Here is a 16403-nt window from a genome sequence, read left to right as displayed (position 1 = left end):
CTAGAATGTGTTTTGGTTGCCATAGTGACGACCGTGACCCGGAAGCCTAACGTACTTCCGGAGCAACTCTGAACTGTGCACGCGCAGCGCACAAACTCTGCGGTGTCGCTAAGCTAACGAAACCATTGCATTTACATTGAAGTCTATACTAAAGCCACTAGCCTCAAAGGTTAGCCGTTAGCATTACCATCCAGTGGTATGTGTGTTTGGGCAACGCTGACGTGATTTAACCATTTTAAACATCTTAACTAACACTTGTTAGTCTCTTTCTTTTTATCGCTCTGTTTTCTCACTAGACCACTTATTTTCATTTTACTAGAAAGGGAAACACTGACTCACAATTATTAATTGTCAAATTGAAATTTAATTGAAACATTAAATTTATTTTGAATCATTTAAAATTTCCCTCTCAGATCATTTCATTTCAATCTTTTATTTCTAGTATTCTCTTTTGGTCTTAATTATTTTAGGAATGAATAAGCCTTGAACTTTGGAAGTTAAGTAAACTTATTCTTCCTAATTTATTTATTACCCATCTGAATATATGCTATTCAGACCTTTACTTATTTGAATGCGTTTTACCCCTCTTCCTATTTTGGTTATACACTTAACCACTATTGTTTTACGTATTGATTTCCTCTTTTTAATTTCATGTTTGCATATTTTGCCCATTTATTAATTTTTTAATTTTCCTATTTCTTACCATTTCTTTTGTGTATCCTAGCCTGGGAACGACAAACCTGAGCCCTAAAAGGAGACATTGTTATCCCTCACTACGAGTTCAAATAAATTAGAAAGACAACCCTCTTTCACTTAAAGTTTATTTTGTTTGATTAGTTGTGCAGCAACTAACACAACACTCTCCTTGTAGTTGAGATAACCGCTACTGAGACTTACCATCTCCGTCCTCTCTCTCCTTTACTTTCCTCTTCTCTTTTTACATTTGTAGGACATGTAAGAACCATCAATCAATTCTAAGTGAAGTAAATACACAATCGTGCCAAAGACGACGAATCATCCTTATGAATTTGATTGTAATCATCCTCTCATTTGTTCTTCATAACCTCCCTACATTTGGAAACGCAATCCAAGTTTTAGCATCTCATCCAACGTTGAGATCAATTTAATAGAGATACGTGTTGAGCAACTGTCGCCTCGCTGACTCCCTGGTGAGCGGTCCAACTGAAAGGTGTACGGTGTCAATCCTGTCAGACTAAGAAAAGAGATATCAGAATTATTATTGTATTCTTTTGTCCAAAGCAAGAAATATAATAATATTGTTTATGTTTTTGATAACATTTAATTGGAAAAAAATAATTTTCCTCATTTGAAAAACAGAAATTTTGCTTGTCAGTTGAATTTGTTTTTCACCTCTGTCTCTCTTTTCCTCTTCCTCATTAGAGTGACAAAGTCTTCGCATCTCTAGTCTACTTAGACACCCTGAGACCAACACAGTCATCACCACATTTCACTAGTGGTTCACAATCACTGATACAACACTTAGTTGTCCCACCACACATAGGCTTTTACTCCACACAGATCTGTGTCAGTCTCTCTTCTCCCCAGCGTGCCAACATGCCGCAGACTGCAGACCCCATTGCCCATGGGGAAGATGTGAACATTTGGCTGAGAGGCATAACAGACAGCCTCACTCCAAAGACATTTGAACTGTTATTATTTTTAATAATAATCCTAATCCTGAGAAGATTCCTGACACAAGATTCAAGCCAGAACAACAACCACGAGGAGCTAGTCAAGATCACGAGCTCACTAAGCTATGCCTTCACAACCCAGCTGAAACTGAGCGACAAGCACATCACCCACCTTCAAGAGGAGCTGACAGGTGCTCAACGTCGCATAGACAAGCTGGAAGTGAAAGTTCAAAATCAACTCAAAGCACCCAGCGAGAGGGAGCAGGATACAACAGAACAAGTTATGAAGCTCCAAGCAGCCCTGGCAGCAGCTCAGCTCGACCAGCAACATGCAACGGCTGCTCAGAAAGACCTGGTAAACAGACTCCAGTATGCCGAACAGCTACTAGAGAAAGCCAAGCTAGACATCAGAAACAAGAACTCTGAAATCAGTGCTTTGAAAGACCACCTTGAAAGGTACAGAACTGAAATGGACAATCTGACCCAACAACTAGATGATACCAACGATGAGCTCTACATGGTCAGAAAAGAACTCCAAAATGCTTACAAGCACAAACTAGAGCCAAGAAAAGAGAAACATCTCTTAGCCTCATCACTGCTGAGCAGAGCAGAGTCCCACGTCCAAGAACTGGCATGTGACGAAAGGAGCGAAGGGCCACAACCCAAAACCTCACCTGCCTTCGCCACACAACCCTTTCCTGCCAACGAAAGAAAACCTCCCGTCCAAGGCCTTGAAGCTGCACACGGGATGACCATCAAAGACCTCAACAAGCTGTCTAAAAACATCAGCAGGTTCAACCCGAACTCCACAGAGAGCCCCGACATCCAAGCTTATCTGCGAGATATCGAATTTCACCTGGAAGTGAGACCTCATGTGACTGACAGAGACTGGTTATACCTCCTTAGAGCCACGTCCAGTTCCGAGGTACGAAACTTTCTAGATCGACAGCCCAGTCAAACCAAGTCAAACTACCAGCGACTTCGTGAGGTCCTGATTAAAGAGTTTACAGACCCAGAGTCTGAACATGGACTGTTAACTGCCTTGGAAACCAAACAAGGTCGTCAAGAGACTCCACAAGCTTATTACAACCGACTCCGACAAGCCTACTTTGGTGCACACAACAGCCCTGACCTTGAAGAGGATGTGAACTTCAAAACCCTCTTCCTAAAGAATCTGCACCCCGGAGTAAGTCACCATCTAGGTGTCATGGCCTGTCCGAACTCCATGACCATCCAACAGTTGCGTGACCTAACACAGAAGGCCTATAACAAGCAGAAGTTGGCCTCAAAGAAAGGTAACAAAACATCCACACTCTTGAACTCTGTCAACAAAGACTCAAGCCTTGCACTGGACGACACCCAGCGGCATCACAACACCAGAGTCTTCCATCAAGAGCACAGAGAACATGACGCCCATATCCACGACTGCTTTCAGCCCAACTGCTGGAAAAATCCATGGGACCAGCCACGCTTCTCAAGAAACCAAAAGGATAACATCTGGAAACCTAACCAGATATCCAAAGGTAATCACCTGACTCATCCAAGAGCAACTCGTGTGGGTAAGCGACAACAAAACCCACCTCAGCACCACTCAGACATGCACAGTGCTGAGTACTCACAAGAACATAACCGCTTACCATTAGAAGACACGGAACAAGTCATGGAACAACTAAGAGAGTTCCTTCAAGACAATTTACATGCAGGTGACCACAAAGTTGAGTCATGCTCGCTGTGACCAGCGACAGAACGGAAGGCCGGTGATCACCTGGTGCACCGCATCAGAGATGACAAGCACCTGTTCAACAACAACCCAGAATGAGCAAGTCTTTCACGGCCAACTGTTGATGAAAAATCTGAGGTACTAAAGGACATCACCTCAGTCACTAACAAACTGTCAAATGAACTCCAACTCCAAGTTCCAAATTCCCTGTCTGTGCAACAGCAACCACCAGAGCACAGAAGGTCAGAAAGTCTGCTACAGCCAGAAGGCATCACAAGAAGAATGCAACATAGGAGACAAGTTTTGCAACTCAGCTTCACACAGCCATGCCAAACTGCCTCCGACTGTCTGCCAAAGAACCTCCTGCCTTGCTGGACTGACCCCTCATTAGACCATGGACACGCCCTCATCCAAGCCAAGGATGCTGAGAGCCAGTCTTCAGTGACATGCTAGAAAAAGGGGGAGACAACACAGACTTGAACAGATCTGACCACACATGCACTACACCAGTAACACACAACATTACCTACACCCAGAGGTAAACACATCTACTGATAACACAGTCAACAAACATATTCTTCCCACAGGTAGAATATCCAACTTTTAGTGTAACAAAGTTACACATACCCACCATGAAGAAACGTGCAGCCATCCTCACAATAGGTAGAACACCTGACACTAAGTTAAGGTTCATGACACACTAGCTGCACCTGACATCCTAGCTCAATAGTAGTTGTAACCCATGCTAGGAAAACCCACAGCAGCCTTGTTTTGTTTTTCTTCTACCTATCCTTCTCCTTCCCCTCTTTCCTGAGTAGGTGAAACGCCTAGACACCCTGCGAGGGTCGAAGGTCTGATATTAGGATTGACTCGCAACACCTAATATCCGCCAGCCACTCTAAACTGAATGGAAGCCAGAGAGCTCCATGCATGATAGGTCAATTCATTGAATTGAAAATGAAATTACTAGAAAACTAACGGTAAATGTGTAAAGTAAGACAACCTAGAAGAACCAAACAAAGTTAACCACAAATTTGATTGATGAATCAAAATAAAAACAATTTCCAAGACGATCTAAACTATCCTCAATGTGCTAAACTACATTGACTAATTGAACTTAACCACGTGTACCTAAATAACCTGATGCCTGCACCAGTACAGTAACTGTCATGGAGGTGTTGTCTTGCTGTTTGCTGTGTTTTGTCTGCTTCTTCTGCCTTTGTTTCTCCAGCGATCGACGATGTCTTCACCTAAACACCTCGCCGATCGAAAGGGGGATATATGTAGCAGAAATGAGTCAAATCAGACAAATCAAAGAGTCTATCAGAGCTGTGTGCATTGAAACATGAGCTGAATTCCTCAGGAAGTCGTAACTCAGTTCGAGTGCCACAAGAACCAAACAAGATGACCAACCAACTTGTTCACGCAACAGCTTTCAACATGAACACCACTAGAGCAATTATTTACAATTTCAATTCGAAGAAGAGATTGTCAAATTATGTTGTTCATAATTGAAATGCAACGCTGGACATCACATGAAAACCCATGAGAGTACTGCACACTTACAAGAGAGTCCCCCCCCCCCCCCACCTAGCAGAACCAGACTGAAATTCCTAAGGTGGGGGAAGGGCTTTAAACCTCTATCTTCACAGAAAAGTCCTTTGCCAGAGAATGCCAAAGAAACTTCTTTTGTACATATCTATGGACCAGAATGAACTCAAAAAGACTCATAAATGAATCAGTCCATCGCATCACTCCATATTCATTTATGTGTAACCCACACATTTGACTATCATGTTATAATCACTTATTGTGTATGTTTTTTTTAAAATAACTATGGTATAGCTGAAGGGTACATAGTCGTGTTTGATATGTGTGTGATCGCATTTTCTTGCTTGATATTGTCCTGACAATCATTTATTTGTAAAATATATCATAATCATGTTATAGGAATCATGTCCAAAATTAGACCCTGTGAGGCAAGAACCACATGCTTGGTAAGATAAACAAATGATTTATGATACCCACCCCAAGAACATATCTGATTGGTCAAGGCAACATTTGAGGGGTGGCCAACAGGAAGTTTTAAATACTTTGGACACGATGTAATTTTGCTTTTAGTCATGCCTTGCTTTTAGTCTGCTTTTAGTTCTAGTCTAGCTGCTGCTATTAGCCATGTCGGCTTTTAGTTCTAGCATTGCTCGTGCTATCAGTCATGCCTGCTCTTAGCTTTTAGCTTGTAGCTTTGCTACCTAGCTTTAGCTTGTAGCATCTAGCCATGCGGTAGTCATCATTGTTCTTTGAGCGCGGTTCCAGCGTGCCTGCCTGCTGCTACTATGAGAAGGAACACAACCTAGTCTCGTCAAACTTTATTTCTTTTCTTTTCCGTTTGAGAGTTTCGTGTTCTGAGTTAAGTTTTGTAACGTCCATTCAACTTCAACCAGCGAACACGACTCTGCACTTTCAGCCAACGCCCAACAACCACGGGCTTCCCAAGACGTCACTTCAGAGACTGAACTTCCAGCCAATCAACGACCTCGGGATAGCCCTTTCACCGAGGCTCCTTCTTCACAGGAGATGCAAGTAACTTTACCTCCAGACTGTGACCTTTACTGGTGTATCTAATATAATTTTAACCTCATTGAGGAACTCAAGGCGAGCGCTAATTACGTGATTGATGGTTGTTCATGTTTATGCAATTTAACGTATTGCTGTTAACTTGGGATTCCATATTTCCATTCTCTTAAACTCATCTTTCCCTAACTTTCGACCTTCCTGCAACTTGTGTGAATGTGTGTGTGCGTGTGTTTATGTGTTAGATTAGTTTATATGTCTTAGATTTATCTAATAAAGCCTTATTCATATTGAAAAGATAAGTATCTTGTGTTTTGTGCTTACAAGTTAATGTCTTAAACTGCCGATCTTGTTACTGTGCTAATTGATAGTGTTTTCACTATAGTTTGGATATTAGTATCCAGCGCAGATTTGATGTTAAACAGCTCGTTCACTGAACCGCAGGCGCGTCTCCGTGAACAGCCGTGAAACAGTGATTCTGTTCAAATTCCCTTTAAAATCTTAAATGATTCCCTTTGAGCTAAATTGACCTGTTTCCCTTACAACCGTCTAGCTAGGGATTCTTCAGAACATGATCAGAGATTCAATTCCCTAATTTTCTTTCCTCCTTTTAAAAAAGGTTTGGGCTTCTAATTTTCTAAAGCTGTCTCAACATGCTGCATAGTTCTTCTGTCAGCATAAGCCAAGAAATCATATTTTGTGACATCTTTTCGGTTTCTGCACCTTTCTTAAACATTATTAAAACAAGAAAAACCCTTCCCTGTGATCTGTCTCTCAAGACGTCTCTTCCAGACGGATCTCTTTGAAGAACAGCAGAGCGTACTTAAGCAAACCTCGAAAGAGTTCTACACTGAGATCCGCGCAAGCTTGGCTTCTTTACGTCTCCGAAGCCCTGGTCTTAATTAAGCCGAATAAACCACGCAGACCTTGTTCCAGTTCAATGCCAATGCAAATGTCTTAAAAATAGAGCTCTCGTCCCAACACAATACATATAGGGGATTGCAGTTTATAATTATATTTCTTCCCCAACTGTAACAGACCACTTGTTTACTGATCCCGTTTGCACAAATTAATATGAGAAAGCAAACATGACCAGCAGCCTGTTGACCTACTAGACTGATCGGAATTAATGAGAATCCTCCTGCCAATTGCACTCGAGTACCTACAATCCTCCATTCATCCTCATGATTGTGTGCGAGGCCTGTATTCGCTCTTAATTCTCATTTCATTCTCATCACCCGACATCTTACTGCCAATTTTCTTTTAATATAAAAACCATTTTGATGATGTGTTATTGGCCGTATGAAGATTTTTAGCTATTTTGTCATTGCGGTGACGTGGAAATGAAAATGTCAAAAAATTAAAAAAGTACATCCTAAACACTATTCATTTGAACGTCAACCTTAACAGAGTACTAGTGACTAAAATGAACGCCTGAATCTAAAGATGGGCCAATAAACGTGGGACGAGGATTTAAAAAATGAATACATAAATAAACACGTTGGAAACAACTGTGGGTGTATTATCATCTATTCCCAAAAGCTTAATTCCAGTCCACGTTAAGTGACGCCAGCAAAATGACTCACTCTAATACCATCACACGTCTTTCACCTTTTCGTACGCAATATGTGACTGTGACTCGTTCATTAGATCAGATAACAATCTATGGCTGTGGTTTCTCAAACATCTATTAGCCACATAAGCCAAACAAGACCCACAGCAGTGGTGCTTTCCAGAATGCGTCACAGAGAATTGTTTTATTCTCAAGCGTTGCTCTGCTCCAGGCAGACGCATGCTCTCTCGTTACCGCATCGTTTGCATGCGTTTTGTCTGCTTGTGCTCAGATTGTAATGCGGTCTGATGCTTCGTTGAGCATCTATGGTTTCCAGCTAAAGTCAGAAATGGTCAACCTTAGCTTTAATGTAAGTAGACATGTCCATCTCCGTGGTTCACTGTGCACTGGGATGCCACGTTTAGCACTGTCAGATATGCCGACATCCTATCAACACAATATTGTCTGGTACCCAAAATAAGTATTTTAATAGATTTTGTCTTGTATTAACAGTCTTCTATCAGCCCAAGATGAAGATAGAGGACACCATGGAAGAGCAAAAAGCAGAAACAATGGTTGAATGAGCAGAGAATAATATTAGTTCTGTCAGGACCACTATTGTCAAAATAATTGAAACTTAGCATACAGTTTGGATTGGCGGTATGGTACTGTTCTGGGTAAATGCTGGGTAAAAATAACCCCCATCAGGTGAAAAGAACAAAAACAAAATGTAGCATCATTACTGTTATCATTAATTTTCTTAATGGCGTTTTAGTGTAACAACATGATTCAAGTTAAAATGAGTCTGTTTCAAGAAACAAGGTATATCAGAAAGCCAAATCCTGATTGTGATGAAAGGAGGAGCTGGGGATGTAGGAGGGTAATTTGCTCCTGAGCAAGTAATAAGATGTGGATAAGCTGAGAGTCAGCAGATGCAAGCTTGACTCATGTGACCTGCCAGAACTAATGCTACGCCGAAAAAAGAAAAAAAGAAAAATTGTTTCACTGCTAATTTACACGACAAAATTTTCAGCCAAAAATGGGAAACATACACATTTTATGTGTTTTGCCTGTTCATTTACATAACAACACGTTTTGGGTGACTGAAAATGCAACTACTGACCTGGCATATGTAATACAGTGTTTTTGGCTTTTTTCGAAGATATGTGTAAATGCTAATCCTTTTAAAGCCATTGTCCTGCATACATGAAACTTCTTAAAAACGCAAGGGAAAAACTTTTCTGTTTTTGACTACATCGTTGTCGTGCAAACGTATCCTCAGTCAAACTTTCTCTGACCAGCACAAATCCACCAAGTGTTTTAATATTAAATTAAAAACTTTAATGGAAAATTAAATGAAAAACTGCTTTACAACAATATCCAATTATGTAAGTAAATAAAATAAATAAAACTTAAAATGAACTTGAAAACATCTCTAATCTCTTACTCATGTAGACAAATATCCCTTGAACCACATAGGAATGAACAACAATGCAAAAATAATATAAAATATATTTCCGTTATTCCATGTATAAATCAGTGAAACAATTATATTAACACATTGAAAATGCTTATTTAATGCTGTTCAGTTTATTAAAAAAATTCAATTTAAACAAGATTGCATCATGCATCTGATTTGAAATGTTATTCTTCGCCTTAACTTTATGTTTTAATTTTGAAAGATGTTTCAAGCAGTAGCTCATGCTTTCCACAGGCCTAGACAGGGAGAGTAAATGTTAAAATAAAGTATTAAATAAATAGAGAGACTTGTTAATGATTAATGTACTGTTAAGTTGATATTACAGTAAAATATTTTCTGTTATGTTGGTGTTTTTGGGGCAAGTTACCATTGCGATGTCTAGCATATGCTTGGGTTCATTGGATTCAATGAATTGGGTTTAATTCAAGTTGCCTTAATAAAATATCCACTCCACTGGTATAGTGCTAAAGATAATCAGCAGCATCTTTATCCTGCCAATGTCTAACATCATTTGTGTAAAAAAAAAAAAAAATTATATTTAGCTTGCTAGTATGTTATTATAAGTGTATGATTAAATCATGATTCCACAGGATTGAAACATGTTATCTCTACACAAATACTAATTTACTAAAGCAAATTATTTGAATAAATCATTTCCAAATAATTTGATTGAAGTGTGTGGAACCATTGGCCATGATAGAATCAAATTATTTATTATTATAAATGGTTATATGATTCATTGGAATAAGTAAATTATTATATGATAAATGATTGTAAATGAATGAATGAACATTTTCAAATTTTCTTTCAATTATGATGCAATTAACAATTCATTTTCCACAAATTTAATTACTTAACCAAAATTATGCATTTCGAATTTAACAAAGGATCAAGAAAACATTTGTAGCGCCAATTGTCATAGCATTAGTCATTTGCAAAGTTTCTTCATGCGGTCAACTGTGGGGGCTTCACGATTACAAATGACTCTTGCCAAAATGTGCCTCAGACACAGATGAGACTGATGGCTTTAATATCACTTCCACCAGCTCAATTTGTACCAGGATGCCTATGAAATGGCCAGTCTAATCTCATTTCGCCAAACCACAGTGTTTTATTGGCTCCCGGTCAAACTTTATGTGGGCAACACTCTGTTTGGTTGTCAAGAGTGTGCGAATGAAGCTTTGTTCACCTGCTCTTATGTCTTTATCTAAAGGACGTGGAGAATTATAAACAATTCTCTTCGGTTATGAAAAACATGAAAACAAATATGTGTCAGAGAGGCTCTCAACCTTAATACAATTAAGTCGTGGACACTGCTTGCGCTCGTGTTAACTGGAGCAAGCTGTTTGCATACTGTTGGAAAATAATTCAGACACATCTGGTTGAGTGACTTCTCCTAAATGAAACAAAAAGCCTCTGTTTTGCATATTTATAATTTTACATCCCACACAGACACAACGTATTGTTGTTGTAATGTGTTTACCCTGTCCACATATGTGATATACATAACCTGGGCACGGTCCAATCATTGTTTCTGATTTCAATACCACAGTTAAATTTGCATCTGCAAACTCAAAGCTAAAGAAATAGGTCTAAGCTTGACAAATAAGCTCACTGGAAATCATTGGACCAGACTGAGAGCGTAATAAATTAAGGAGAACGTTGTCAGCAGCACTGAGACGTTCTGCAGAATGGAAGGTGTAGATGTGCAGAAAACCACCCAAAAATCCATTCTGGAGATTTATTTTCCATGTTGTGTTGCAGGAAATTTGGGTCCTCATTTATTTGAATTGTAAGTCTGTGCCAGACGTTATTTGTGGTGTAGTCCCCAAATCAGAAATGATGAGGAGATAGGCACATATAAAAAACACATGCCAGTCGCATAAACACAGCATTGTGTTAAAATCGTGTCTGAAGATTTGTCTGACCACCTAGCAAGGGAAAATCAGTCGTAGACCAATTTATGCTAAAAATTAATGACAAGTTAAAATCAGTTATAAGGACCATTCACTATAAGGACAATAACAATTATGTTTTAAAAAGTTCTGAGAATAGGAGTATAAATTACAATTATGCAGAAATTAACAATTGATCTTCTACAAATTAAATTACTTAATCACTCATTAGACCTAAAGTAAAAAAAAAAAAAAAAAAAAAAAAAATTGTAGTCATTCTTAAGACCCTATCACACAAATGATTTTAACTATAATGATTCTGATAAAGATAGTCTAATATATATATTAGATATTATATATTTTATGAGAACAGGGAAGTTCACACCCCAACTATAAATTGATAAACAATAAAAAGTCTGAATCAGAATGTACTCAACTTTAAAAAATGTAAACACTTAAGTGTTAGCACTTAGCAGGCGACATAATTCATCCATTGATGCAACAAGATATTTTATAAAAAAAAAAAAAAAAAAAAAAAAAACAGCACTATATGAGGTGAGTATTTGTAGCCAATTGTAAGAAACAAAAAAGCAAAAATTGCAGATGTGAGCTATTATTTGTCAAGCAAAACTCAGTAAAAACTGAATTGCACATGTAGCGTGTGAACAACAATTTATCTGAATTAATATTAAAACAGATTATGGCAGGCATGTGCCCCAGTACTCATGAAATTTCAGAAAAGCAGCTGGACACTAATAGCTGAAGTTTTTGGACAGCCTTCAGATGACTAACTTGTATGACTCAGTCTCAGTCTTTATTTGAATTTGTGCTTTTGAGTCTAGGATCGTACCTGTATTGTGGGTGGAGTGCGGTGTTTCCTCGTGGTGGTGGTGGACATGGTGGTGGTGGTCTCGATAAAGGTGGTGGACATCTCCGGGGGGAGGGCCGTGGTTCTGGCTGAACCTGCGGAGGGAACCTCCCCCACCAGGCGAACGCTGCCATTGATTTTGATGTTAGGGTTGCCCTGAGCGGCCATGTTGAGCACTTTGAGACCGTTGTAGTAGAGTCCAGAGAGTTGGCCCTGAAATGGCCTCTTGTGATCTGAACCACCAATTCTTATTGTGGCCTGGGTGTTGAATATCGTTAACTGCCGCCCTGAGGATGTAAGAAAGATCCAGAAAATGTCATGGTTATGGGTCGGTATAAGAGCACAAAATATATTGTTCGGCAACAAGATTCCTGTCTCTTTTAATCACTTAACCTACCCAGCCAAAGTACAAAGAATTAGATGGTTGTGCTGGATCACTATGGCTTAATTTTCATCCGAAATGCTCAGGGTTATACTACCATGAGACACGTCGTAAACATTTGGAGGGCCAGACTATAAACCAGACACATTATGTCTCCCTGAATGAGTCTAGCTACAAGCTCATGATGGCTGCAGTAAGTTTTACTATAATTGTCTTTATGAAAAAAGATCACCCATACTCTTAAAAACTAAATGTCTTATAACTGGCATATTAATGCATTCTGAGATAAAAGAAAGATTAACATGATAGAGCCATTCTTACTGTAAAAATCCTGAAAAAATGTCTTGGTTATAAACACATGGTATAATGTACAAATCACTGATTCGTGGGGCATCCAATATAAAAAAAAAATAACAAAAGATAATTATTATTTCGGATACATTTTGATTTAGTATAAAATTAAAAGGATTAGTTGTGCAGGAAAAATTCTAGCAATTATCTATGAATATAATTAATGCAGAATTGTTGCTATTTTAAAAACGAATGACAGATGAAACATTGTTTTCAAACATGTTTTGTCATACGTCTAAAATAATAGACAAAATATTCTGTGGTTGTGAATAAAAGCTTTGCAGCATGACAAAGATCATAATTCAGAAAGAAAAGGAAGTAAATAAATAAACAATCATCCCTTCACCTAATTTCTTGAGTAGTGATTATAATGAGGAGGGCTCCTGATGATATGCAATTTATGTCTGAAACAATAATCATGCTGGCGATTTCTTCTCAGATGATACTTCCTGCGCAGCCACAAGCTGCTGGCCGCAACAGCTCCTGTATTTCATTAAACCTTGTCTGTCCACCTTCCTTTATATCAGCCAGAAAGTCAAGTGAAATTTATGTTTATGTTAATTTGTTTTAATGTTTACATTTAAAACATTCATAAAAGGTTTACTAGGCCAATACTGAACCATTAAACAATGTAGGTATTATTTAGTCTGTTTAAAGATGAATTCAAAAATCAATGAGCATTGAAAAGGAAAAAAAGAAAAACAAAAATGTGATGGGTGCAACACAATATACAATATAATTATTTATCTATGTATTTAAAATAAAGAAATTGAACTAAAGAAAAATTGTAAAATCTACAGTATATATATATTAAAATAAAAAAATAAAATTAAAAAGGAGGAAGTTACCTTTCTCCTGAAGCCATTCCTCTACGGGCCGGGCATATTTGAAAGGAATTTTCTTATTGGCCATTTGAATTCTCTCATTATCGCTGTTACCTTGGAAGTTTAAAAGACATCTTTAAGAACCAATAATCATGGTTAAAATACTCATTATTACAGTTTCTGTCAATATTTAATATTTTAAGTTATTTAAACACTTTTAGAAGAGTTTAGTCATGTAAATTTATGTTCTTTTTTTTTTTTTTTTGCTGTTTGTGTTCATCGTCAGTTAATTTTCTTTTTTCCCCTCCAGTAATGAAACACTATTTAAACTGCATGTCTACTCCATCTTCTCTCGTAATTATATCAATCATCACCAGAGTTGATAAAAACATATTTATAATAAATTTGGTTCATCTGTAAGAGATGCGTAATGAATGCCAGCAGATTAGCTGCCTGCGGTCAATTCATCTATCCATCAAAAGATGACAGCACACACTCTTTCATGCTTCACATACTTATAATTATATACACATTTATGTGATTGCCACTGATGCCGATCAATATTTAAAATTCTTCACACAGAAAAAACCACATCAATAGTCATAATCATACAGCACCATTGACAAACAAGAACTAGACAGCAGCTGCTTCTGTTTTCCAAAGCCACGGAAATTATATAGTTGTGAAATCATGTTTGATGAATGAGCTGGAACCAATGGGATGCAAAAGCGAGGCGCGGGCCTCCACTCACGAGATGCGTCTGGGGATGTTTGTTTTAATGGCAAGCCCAAAGAGCCATGCTGATATTCCATGTGTCTGTGGGCTTGTGGATACACAGCAGGAAGCTGATCAGAGGGGTTCTGCATGTCATTCGAGGACAGGGGGCCGCAACGTCGTGCTGTTACAACAATGACTTCGAGTGCTAAGGGTGGCACGCCACTGCAGGATGTTGTGTGAGCCAAATTTCAGGACTCCAAGGAGGGGTGTACCAGGGGGCCAGCCTAAAGGGAGCCTCCATCATTGGCAGAGCTGCCTTCAGACAGCAGGAAGCCCAACCAATACCCTCAAAACCTGGGAACACGAGTCACACGCTTCTGAAGCCCAAGCGCTCGGAGGTAGAGGAACACCAACTAACAAAATAAAACAAAATAAAACTTTTGTGACGCACAAAAGGGCCGGGTGAGTTCTGGGACAACTCTACCAGTAACCTACTAGTACCTTCTTTACTGATATGCAGAAGACAGAATGTCACTCGGTATTGGAACAACAGGTAAATTAGGGCTGCATGATACATCGGAACGTAATTTACTGTGCAATGAATGAATGAGTCGGAAAGGCTGTGATTTAATTGAATATCCAAGTGAAAACAAATATATGTCATGCATATATTTATTTGATTGCTGTCCACCAAAAAAGCCTGACAGCTTAATGTTTATAAAAATAAAGAAAAAGATAAGAAAAAGAAATTAATTTAATGTATGCATGTGAATGTAATTTTAGAGTGTAGTGTACAGAACTAAAACTTCAAATGAAACTAAAACCATAAAATTAAATAAAATAATGAAAAAAGTTAAATGAAAATAAAAAAATGAATGAAATTAACTTAAAAATTTGAAAACAATTACTAAAAAAAACCTTAAAATTTAAATTAAATCAGAAAATTTATTTTAATTTTAATTTTTACTAACTTATGTTTTAATTTATATACATTTTATGCTTCACTTTATAGTTACTGAAAAACATTGTGTAAAGTGGGTGCCCCAGTGTGAATCCCAATTACTACATTTTTTATCATTTAGAGCTAAAAAAAAATATTATTTTTATTTTTATTATTATTATTTCTATGCAGAAGCACTGCCCAAACAAAATCACCCTGATCATTTTAGATTCAAGCTATTCAAGTCCTCTGCTGGAAATTCCCGTTTCTTTTATTTTTATTTTTTATATTGCAGAGCAAAAATAACTGAAACAACAGTTTTATCTAGTATTTTGCCACGGAATAAATGACACACAAATGATACTGTCTATTTAATGGGGCACTGTCAGACTAACCCCAGTTAAAGCCATCCGTGTGACCTAACCTGCAATCCTTGTGATACAGGTACAGACACTTAATCATGTGGCAGCACCTCAGACAGATGTTGCAGGTGTCTAGCAGGGGACGCAAGCACTGGACGTGTGGGACGGCAGTGGGACAAGAAGAGAGCAGATGGAGAGAACGAATGGGATGCTTATTATCAGAGGAAAGCGAGAGTACTGCAAACTGAGGCCATGACCTCTCTCAAATTCACACGCACCACACATATAGTTTTTCCCCATTCCCTACTATTATATTCCCAAGCCCCAAATTCAGTTTTACCCTAGTAGAGAATGTTTTGTGCTCTAAATAGATCCTCAAGAGAGGAAATGTCAACTGCTATCATTCTAAGCTCTCCTGAGGTGTTAGGGTCTGATGGTGGAAACTCATTAAAGATGGGCTCATCCAGAGCTTTGGCTATAGACATCACAACACTGGATCCTAAAAATAAACCTCATATACAGTTTATAGTTTAAAGGAATATTTCATCCAAAGATTACAATTCTGTCATCATGTACTCACCTGCAAGTTGTTTTTAAATCTGTATGAGTGTTCTTAAATAATAGTTGAAACAATTAAAGTAAATGGGGTCCAAAACAACATTGGGCCAGCATTTTCATTGTTAACTAAAACTATTAAAATTATTTAAATTTCTAAAACTGCTGAAGCTGAAATGATAAAATAAGTAAAATATGATATATATTTTTAAACAAGGATAAGAATTAAAAAGCACAATACAACATTACTAAAACAAATGAATAAAATCCAATATAAATATTAAATGAAAAAATAAATACTTAAAAAATTACAAATTTGACTAATTACTAAAAAATATTATTAATACTATTTTTAATTACTAAAATTAATAAATCTGAATTTATAAATCAAGTAACATAATTTCTTTAAAAATAAAAGAATAAAAATGACAATGCACATATAATTACCTAAATTAATAAAATACAATATAAATATTAGATAAAAAACTAAATTACAAAATGTTACTAATTTATAAAAATAATTTTTAATAC

The 16403-nt window shown here is 37.6% G+C and overlaps 1 protein-coding gene across 9 annotated transcripts in view; it reads right to left on the bottom strand.

Annotated features, from left to right (window-relative positions):
• The window catches only part of LOC127976077 (neurexin-3a), a 263201-nt gene that overhangs the window by 29104 nt on the left and 217694 nt on the right, over nucleotides 1-16403 (bottom strand). For all 9 annotated transcript variants that reach the window (XM_052580184.1, XM_052580185.1, XM_052580186.1 and 6 more), the window contains 2 exons: nucleotides 13323-13412; nucleotides 11724-12028 (listed from right to left, as the gene is read on the bottom strand). In XM_052580184.1, the coding sequence (XP_052436144.1) occupies nucleotides 11724-12028; nucleotides 13323-13412 (395 nt within the window). The remainder of the gene's footprint in view (nucleotides 1-11723; nucleotides 12029-13322; nucleotides 13413-16403) is intronic.

Source organism: Carassius gibelio, chromosome B17 (genome assembly GCF_023724105.1).
Source record: "Carassius gibelio isolate Cgi1373 ecotype wild population from Czech Republic chromosome B17, carGib1.2-hapl.c, whole genome shotgun sequence".
Lineage (NCBI taxonomy): Eukaryota > Metazoa > Chordata > Actinopteri > Cypriniformes > Cyprinidae > Carassius > Carassius gibelio.
The sequence above is the reverse complement of the archived record's forward strand: the minus strand, read 5'-3'. Positions and strand labels throughout refer to the sequence as shown.